The sequence below is a fragment of the Labrus mixtus genome, chromosome 21, assembly GCF_963584025.1.
Source record: "Labrus mixtus chromosome 21, fLabMix1.1, whole genome shotgun sequence".
Lineage (NCBI taxonomy): Eukaryota > Metazoa > Chordata > Actinopteri > Labriformes > Labridae > Labrus > Labrus mixtus.
The window spans coordinates 12,122,983-12,133,075 of record NC_083632.1 but is presented as its reverse complement, the minus strand read 5'-3'; the positions used below and the strand labels follow the sequence as shown (position 1 = coordinate 12,133,075).

At 38.4% G+C, this 10,093-nt stretch overlaps 1 protein-coding gene across 1 annotated transcript; it reads left to right on the top strand.

Moving 5' to 3' along the window:
• The first annotated feature begins 673 nt into the window (after positions 1-673).
• LOC132955922 (C-C chemokine receptor type 3-like) lies at positions 674-1,585 on the top strand. The gene has a single exon (XM_061029013.1). It carries the CDS (start codon positions 710-712, stop codon positions 1,583-1,585), a length of 876 nt encoding a protein of 291 aa, XP_060884996.1. The 5' UTR covers positions 674-709.
• The last annotated feature ends 8,508 nt before the right edge of the window (positions 1,586-10,093 follow it).

Here is a 10,093-nt window from a genome sequence, read left to right as displayed (position 1 = left end):
GGTTCTGTAAATATGGTGGTTTTCTTGTCACCTTAAACTGGTACATGACCGAGGGGTGTACCATGAACTTGTGAAGGGATGTCATCTGGCCTGGGAAAGCTTGGAGTCCCTTTGGAGGGCATAAAAAAGCCTTGCCAGATGTTAGGTGTCTGGAAAACCTTGCTCAGCATAATGCCATTAAGACCTGACCCTGGATAGGTAGAAAAGAATGAATGAATGGACAAATATCTAAAAATGTTCAATTGGATCTTTCCACTTCCCATCATTGTTACGTTGGAGTTTAGCCCCTTGAACTTAATATCTGACTCCACTGTGATGAAGCAGAGTTCAGAGTTCCTAGCATATCCATCACAATAAATACTTGCTTGATGCTTCATGCAATCTATTACAAATGCAATGTCTGGAGTGGGCTTGATTATTTGTTAATAAAAACATTAGTGCAGACCTTGAATGGAAAATGATCCTCAGTGTCACTTGCATATTCAAATCACAGATAAACAAATAGACCGCTTTATCACAGAGTCTTCTCCAAAATCAAAGTCACATGCTGAAGGTAAGAATGAATAATGGAAAAGGAAAACAATCTGTGAAATTAGAAATTGGCAGATCACTAATGGTTTGGATTTGCTTCTTCTTCATTTGTTTTGTTTCAGGTATTTGCCATTACTAAACAATCTTCAAGGAATAGAAGCATCACTGCTGGTAAGAAATGTTTCCCCATGTGCATCCTCGATCTCAGAATCTAACATTGAACTACAGTGAGTCCTCAGAGGATACGTTTGGACACTGTGGTAACCTGGTGGAAGGTATCATCGTTTGGGCTTCTCTCAGTGCACTGTTCTCATTGATTGGATGTCCTGCATGTGGAGCTGTTATCTGGGAAATTTGGAAAAAACACAGAACAGGAACCTCACTGACCCCTAACAATGTCTTCATGCTCAATCTCACCATTATGGACTTGGTCTTCTTGTTTTTTGTCCCATTCGGGCTGTGCAACTTCTTACTGTGGCACATAATGTCCGTCCAAATGTTAAGCAATTTTCTGTATGCCTTGAACTTGGCTGGACGACCTCTGCTGACAGCCTGTATCTGTCTGGACTGTTACGTGGCTGTGGTCCATCCTATCACCTACAGCAAAAAGAAGAGCTTGACTCCCCGGGTGCTCATGGTCGCTGCTGTTTGGACCATCACAGCTGCTCAAGGGTTCACGTCCACAGTTGTCGATGAGTTGAACCACAGTGCCTGGGCCATGTTTGTGTATGTCATAGCACTGCCTGTCATTGTCATCTCAGATGTCTCCATCCTCTGGACTCTGAAGAAATCCCATCGAGCAGGAAAGGCCCTCCACCAGAAGAAGAAGAAGGCTTTCCAGATCATCACAAACAGCATGGTCATGACCATCGTCTCGTACGTCCCTCCGGTGTTGGTATACATTCTTGGTGATCTGATACTAAGTGATGAAAAAGAGTATGATTGTTTATTAGCAATACCTATCCTGGTTACCCCAACTGCTGGGAGTGCAATCATGCCACTGCTCTATCTGGGTAATCTAGGGACTTTGAAGAACCCCTGCTGCTCATTGTAACAGTTCATTGTATCAGGACTTGTAATGTAAGTCCCCTAAAAATTACATTTAAATCGTTTTTACAAAGCTTTTTTTGCAGTCTTAAAGTGGAAAACATCCATTTATCATTAATGGCATGCAATGTAAAAGATGTGATTTTTCTGTGTTGTTTTTCCTTAGCAACCACTGGATCTACTGAAAAATAACAGTTACTTCTTGTACTAATATTCATGAATTATCTTCCCCTCATGTTTCTGTAATTGTAAACAGTGTGTTTGTATCATACTCAAATGATCATCAGAGAAAAAATAGATGCCTTGAGACTGTCAAATAGATGTCATTTTAAAAATATGTTGAGACATTTAAATACCTTTTGTTTGTTACCATCATATGTAAAACATGTTTCTTTATGTCTGCACACCTGCATCGGAACAACTGACATGACAGATGATCTGTCTGCCTTCATCATTTACATTTGTAACACGATCACTGTACACGTACATGGGACAACATGGAAATCTATAGTAGAAAATAATACTTGATGAAATTGTTGATGAACTCGTCAGTAGAAACATTATTTTTTCTCATTTTTATTGGACTTGTATTCACTTCTGTCTGATTAATTAATTGAATATTGTAAACAGCAGCACATGTTTTCTTAAGACTGCAGTGTTAAGGCTGAAGAAGTTGTGATGATGTACTGTATGTCACCTGTTTTGTTGACCTTTTTTTGTCAATCAAAAAAAATGTCCAGCTGAAAACTTTAAATTGAAAAGGCTGTCTAAAGACAACATGAACCACTTCAACAGCTGATCAGTAATCATCTGTTCTTGGCAACAAAGTAACTTTGGTTTATCGTAGTCATTCAAAAGATAAACTGAGTTCAAAAGCTTTATTGTAAGTACATAATTTAAATACATTCCTCTATTCTTTTCAAATTAAATATGCAGATAAATTCAAGCATACAGGTTCTAAAGTAAAATATGTCGTGTTTTAAGACAACAGATAGTTTGGTTTTCATTTTTTTTAAAGCAAATTTGTTACACACTTATAATCAATGAACAACAAAGCAGAACAAAAAAGTGAAAGAAAACTGGCGGACTGTGATCTAGATATGCTGATGATAAGATCATGTGTCAGAGATAGGCTCATTTAAGAATTAATTTTGAATCATTTAAAAAAATTGACATTTTCAAACATATTTTCAGCTTCTTCAATCTTGTAACTAGGAAAAAGTACCAAAGAATGAATCATTAAAACTGGCATCTTCAATAAGTTAAAAAAAAAAAAAAAGATGGCATGCTTCAAGATTTCTGCACCATCCAAGCCTGAAACGATCCAGTTTCCCATGATTATTTAAGTGGAGTAAAGGCATGATGGTGGATCCTAGAGTAGAACAAATGGTCATTGGAATACCAATATTACATACGAAGGTCCTGTCATTCCTGATCAGGGGCCTCCCAATGATGATCAGAAATACTGGAGGAAGGTAAGTCAAGACGGCCATCACTAGGCTGTTGATGAGGGTCTGAATGGCTCTTTGCTTCTGTGGGTGGATGTTTTTTCTGCCAGAGTCCGACCTAACTAGAGTATAAAAGATTAAAGAATCGCAGATTCCAATTATTACTAGAGCTGTTATAAATGGCACAGCCGGAAGCATGGTGTAATATAACCAGTAAAAAATACTATATGAAATCCCATTAGCCACAGTGAGAGTCCAAACAATGCCTGCCATCACAACCCTGGGAGTCAGACTTTTTATCGTGTGGTAGGTGATTGGATGAACCACAGCCAGGTAACAATCCAGACAGGTACAAGCCATCAGGAGAGGTCTTCCACATGTGTTCAAGGTATACGTGAAATTCCAAAACCCTTCAAACACTCCACTGTGAAAGATGAAATGATTTGCCAATCCAGCTGGAAGGAAGGCCAAGAAGACAACATCCATGACGGAGAGGTTCAGCATGAAGAATTCATTTGGGGTGTAGGGTGCGCCTCTCCTGTGAGTCTTAAACTCCCAGAGGATGGCAACAGTTGCAGGAAAACCAAAAACAAAGCACAAGATTGTACAAACAGCCCAAAGATATCTTCCCCATTCAACGCCTTCACATATGCCAAAATCAAAGTTTTGTGCAAGAACTCCTGATGTTGCAGAGTTGTTGGGCTTTTGCTCTGAGCGCAAATATATTTCAGAAAACATTGTTGAGCAGAACAGTGGACTTAGACCTGAGAGATACAAATACACAACTTTAGTGCATGAAACAAACACAAATAACATGTTAAAGAACTATACTATAAAGGAAATATATTCATCTTGGGAGAATCTTACAGTCCTGTCAAAATACTTTCTCCCAAAAAAAGTGTCTTCATTTTTTCAGATTTTTATTTTTAAGTTGGATGATAGAAATATCCCCAAAAACATGTTGTACCTTCTGTATAGCAGGTGTTGTAGGAATGTTTCTCAGAGGTGCCGTAGTTTCCTGTTGCATTGACATACAGGGTAAACACCTGTACGATTGCTGCATATACCTCAGTCATATATATACCTTGGGGTCGGTTTGACTTTTGCAAATCAAATACTTAGGGAAAAGAGTGGAGGCGAAGAAAGTCTTTCGTTGGCTGGGTTGACTATAGCTCAGTTGGTAGAGGTGTCACGTCTCAACCAGAAGGTCAAGGGTTCAATCCCCCAGCTGGGCAACATGTTTGATGTGTCAAGACACTTAACCCTGAATTGCCCCTGCTGCTTTGGTGGCGGTATATGAATGAGATTAGTTACTTCTGATGGATGATACTACATAACTACACACACTACCATCGGTGTGTGAATGGGTATGTGTGACATGAAGTGTAAAAGTGCGTTGAGTAGTCGGAAGACTAAATTTTAGATTTTAAAACACCCAACTATTCACTCCTAATTTAAAATCAATATTCATGAATGTATACAGAGTCTAAAACACATATCCAATGTCTTATTAGTACAGGTTTTAATAAGGGAATATGTTTTCATCAAAGCAGTGATGTAACACACATATAACATAAAAGAGAAAATTAATAACAGCATACAAGAACTAGTATACTTAAATGAACAAAATCCACGACTAATAACAAAAACTGGAACAATGGAAAACATGAAAAGTTAGGTAATCAAAAAATGTATTGTTGTTAATTAGTTTATTTGAATCAGGGACAATGTACAAAATAACATCAGACTCAGAAGAGAAAAGATGCTTTGTAACAGATTTAGCTAATTAGCTCATTTCCATCTGTAGTCCCTGTGCAGATGATGGAAATATAGATCAACAAGTCACGCAAGCATGCTCACACATGAGTGCACGCGCACACACTAACACGCGCACACTAACACACACATTTTATAAGAGCGAAGAAGAACAAAGAACAATATAGAGATATTACAACATTATGTACACATTTCCCGAGTTGTCAAGAAGTTGTAAAGAAACCTAAAAAGCATCTTCAATTAGTAAAAAAAAAAAAAAAAAAAAAAGATGGCATGCGTCAAGATTTCCTGCACCATATAAGCCTGAAACGATCCAGTTTCCCATGATTATTTAGGTGGAGTAAAGGCATGATGGTGGAGCCCAAACTGGAAGTGATGGACATTGGAATAACAATATTACATATGAAGGTTGTCTCACTCCTGATCAGGGGCCTCCCAATGATGATCAGAAATACTGGAGGAAGGTAAGTCAAGACGGCCATCACTAGGCTGTTGATGAGGGTCTGAATGGCTCTTTGCTTCTGTGGGTGGATGTTTTTTCTGCCAGAGTCCGACCTAACTAGAGTATAAAAGATAAAAGAATCGCAGATTCCAATTATTACAAGAGCTGTTATAATTGGAACAATGGGAACAAAGGAGTAATAAAAGGAAAATGAATAAAAATATAAAATCCCATTAGCTAATGTCAATATCCAAACAATGCCAGTCATCACAACTCTGGGAGTCAGACTTTTTATCTTGTGGTAGATTATTGGATGAACCACAGCCAGGTAACAATCCAGACAGGTACAAGCCATCAAAAGGGGTCTACCACATGTGTTCAAGGCATAAAAACCATTCCAAATTGATTCAATCGCCGTGTTTTGCAAAATGAAATGATTTAATAATCCAGGTGGAAGCAAGGCCAAGAAGACAACATCCATGACGGCGAGGTTCAGCGTTAAAAAATCATTCGGTTTGAAGGGAGTTCCTCTCCTGTGAGTCTTGAACATCTCCCAGAGGATAGCAACAGTCGCAGGAAAACCAAAAACAAAGCACAGACCTGTAAAAATTGCCCAAACAGATCTCCCCACCTCATTGTCGTTACAAATACCAAAATCTAATTCCTTGAAGAATGGCGTGAATGAATTGTTGGAGTGGCGCTTGAAGCGGAGATGTATTTCAAACAACATTGTTTGGCTTGGCAGAGAAGTAGATGAAGACCTGTTAGACATAAAAAATACTACTTCAGAGCATAAGAGAGACATAAAAAGACAACATACAGTTTTGTGGAAAGTATCACACTCTGTATAAACTGGAAATTATTTCAATAAACAGGTTGTCACCAGTTTATCAGGTTTAAATGTACAGCACATACTGTACCTGTTCTTTAGATTTGGTAGGGATGTTTTATACCGAGGTCCTGTTGTGTCTATCCTCAACTGAAGTGTTGAACACCTGTGGGAACATCCGCATATGTTTGGACGCCGATATCAATCTATTTCACGATAGTGACAATGACAAATAACATGCTTATGGAAAAGAGCAGACCCACAAATCACATGACGCTATCAAAGGCTCATAAGGATAATCAGCCACAGCAATGCGTTTACACTGCACTATCCACAGCTGACCTTCTGACCTGACAGCAGGGTCTCTGGTTAACATAGATGGAACGTTGAGAGACATAAGTGTGACCGTTAGTTTATTTACACCTGATCCGACATGTCGATTTATGTTTTAAAGATAAATGTTTCGTGTCACAAAGCCAAGGCAAAAGCCATACGTACATACAGAATACAAATGAATATATATAAATATTTCTATCCAAACTTTGAATTTATCTAACTGTTTCTATCCAAACTTTGAATTTATCTAACTGTTTCTATCCAAACTTTGATTTATTAATTACAAAAGCCACTAAAGCCATGTTAACACAGCTGTAAAGAGAGTCCTTTATGTTATTCCTGGGGTTTTCTCTTTGTTGGTTCTGCAACACCCTAAAATGAAGAGTGAGAGGCATGGTTGGTTGCAATCTGCAACCTCTCCACCTTATCCTAAACTTAGAAGTCTGCAAATGAAGTGATTGAACAACTCTCAGATATGTAATGTTAATGTTGAGCCCTGCATTGACTTGTCTCATCTAAAATGATTTAAATGTCATCAGAGTTGAAAAACAAGATGATTTAAGAGCTCATTACTGAACCCTTTGTCATGACTGGACAAATGAATGTGTTTTTAGTGTCATCAAGTGGAAAGAAAACAAAATGTGTGGGGCGACATCCTTCGCACTGCAGGCAAATTTGGTGTCAGAGAGTTTTCCTCACTGATTCATCATTTAAAAGTGTGACTGACCAGAAGTCAATGGGTTTCAGGCAGTGAAGTGGCTGACAGGGCTGATAGATTGATCTGCTCATCCAGCACATTAAATTGCAGATTTTAGCCTTTAAACGATCCAATTTCCTCTCACATTGACAGAAAAAATAATTTGAGATCATGGCTTCGCAGAATTTCTGCTTCATCGAGGTTAAATCTGGGTTGCTCCATCAGCATCAATGCTAATTTCAGAGTCTGTTAGCTTGGTAACTTACAAAACACGGCAAATACATTTGTTTTTGTTTTATTGTGAAGAATGGACTCTTAGATTAATTAAAGAACTTTGTGGTAGTAACTTACAATAAGCACAAGAGGGAGCTGTTCTTAGGTTATACATGATTACGCAACAAAGCAGCGTGCTACTCGATTTATTGAAACTGGGTTGTGGTTTTTAATTATACCACAACTAAGAGTTGTCCGTGGCCCAGTTATATACTCTATCCACATGTAGGGGCTTTAAATAGTGATTGAGGAAGGCCTTCTGTAGATATATAAATGACCACAATCTAAATGAACAACATGGTACCCCGTGCACATCCAACCTATGCTCTCAGGTGCCGGTCAGTTGCAGGAACATACGATAAAAAAATAAATGACCCTTTGAGAACATTACGCTCCCAGAATGCAGGCCTGATCGTGGTAACTACAGTCTCTTAATGTATTATGGGAGGTAGAGCTTTCAGTTATCAGGCCGCCCTCTCCTTTGGAATGATCTACCAGTCAGGGTCCGGGAGGCAGACACACTCTGTACTTTTAAGAATAGGCTTGTAATTTCACTTTTTGATAAAGCTTATAGTTATGGCGGGCCCAGGTATGGACCAGCTCCTAGTTATGCTGCTATAGGCTAAGACTGCCGGGGGAACTGGCTCCTTGATATCTCTCCCACTTTCTCCGTGCATTATCATATGACACTATTTGCAAATCTTCATTACTATGTCACCCCCCGGTTTTGCCAGAGATTTCTTGCCACTGTAACTTTGGTTGTTTCGTTGGATCTTTGGATATAGCAATGAGTATGGTCTTTTACCTGCTAATTTGTGACATAACATATATCAAAGCAACTGATGAAGAAAAAAGGGCAGAGCAGCAGAGCTGACTACTTTCGCTGGCTAATATTATTTGGGCCTTCTTGAAGTTTATATCATGTACCAAGTCAAGGAGTAAAATACATGTTTTGGACAACAAACAGTTGCATGCAATACACTGTGTAAAAAAACAATCCCCTCAGTCAGCAATTTGCACATTGCACATTGCATTGGTTCTGTAGTTATATTGAAGTTTTATTTCAAGATGCATACATAACCCTGATTGCTATAAACTTTTCATGATTCAGAGTCAGACCAATAACATGTCGTGTTAGTGGCTTTTTTCTTCCTGTTTTAATAAGATAAATCAATTCAAATCAAACCTAATACCATCCTCTCTGTCTAGCGGAGGATCACCAGACTCAAATCTGGGACATCCAGTGCATGCCTCGGGCCCCTGAGGATCCTATACTGGTTTACCCGGGTGAAGGAAGGATCAATAATGTTCAATTGCCTCCACCCAGCCCAACTAGATTGCTATCTGCAACAACAACTGCCTGATTATCCTCTTAGTCGGAGCAGCAGTCAAGAGGGGGACTCATTTTACACTAATTTTATGTTAAAAAGGACAGAGCAAGATTTAGTTCATATTCATATCAACATTTTATTTTTTTCAGAGTTAAACAATTCCTCGTAGTTTACCAACTGTTAAAATAACTTCACATTGACTTAAGTGAACAACATAATGATAAGAATGTATAGTCCAGATTCACAGTTAAAAATGATAGTTTGAATGTATAATACTGAGAAAATACTGCCTGACATCATCCCACATCTTTAACTGACTTACAGTGAATCACAAATGCTGCGAAACATGTTGTTATAAAGGGGTTGGAATGTGATGTGATTACAAGACGCCGTAGGAAAGTGTCATTTCTGATACTTACACATGTTTCAGTATGGAGCCATGAAGTGATATTATTTGCTGAAAATAAACAGAAAGCTACATGTTCATACGTCCATTTTCCGGGGCCAGATAAGGTCCTAGTGTAATCTATGCAGGCAAAATCTACAGTTCAGACATGCCAGAGATATGTTTGCAGTGAGTTTTTAAGGTGTCCCCATTACATGCACCAAGTAGCAGTGACAAGATTATGACATCTATTTTTATTTAAAAGGGTGAATATTCATATCATGGTTACAATTATTTAGAATCAATTTAATGGAGCCCAATGCAAATTTTTACTGTAAGGAAAGTATGCTTATTCGCTATCCTGCCAGCGTTAGGCAGGATTGAAGAATGATACCACTCATGTTTGTATAAAAGTGTCAAGCTATAGCCAGCAGATGCTAATCTTAGCTAAGCCTGAAAACATAGAAACAGCCATCCTTTTTAATTTGACGGGAACCCAAATGCACAATAGTCTTCAAACTACCAGTAAGTAGGGCTTTTTGTTTAAAATAAAGCCACTCAAAAGTTGGCTAACAGAAATCTGCATCAACCTAAATTTACAATATTGTGTTCTAAGCTTCTGTAAATTGATTGTTATTCAGTTTAATTTGGGCAGGCTAAGATGATATATTTATAACATAGGCAATTCAGCAGTCCAAGCTTGGAATCACACTGCAGCTTTTCAACTGTTTATACCCAGCATGCAGTGGGCAGGCCCCATTAACAATGACCAGGAGTGATCATTGATGCTCCATGTGGTAAGTGTTGACAGTGGTTATCTTTTTTTTTTTTCAGCTGCAGGAGTTTACTGCAGGAAGTTAATGATCTATTTTCAAGTTTTTTAGATCTAGCAAAAAGACGAGAGCCTTCATTTAGCATGACTTCCTTAGCCTTGAGAACAAATTAGGGACAGCTATGATAGCGATGCATATGTATGCTAGGTGCTTACTACGACTCGG

Bases quoted from the DNA above. Each gene is read 5' to 3' on its own strand.
- LOC132955922 (XM_061029013.1), top strand. From the start codon at position 710: ATGTTTCCCCATGTGCATCCTCGATCTCAGAATCTAACATTGAACTAC.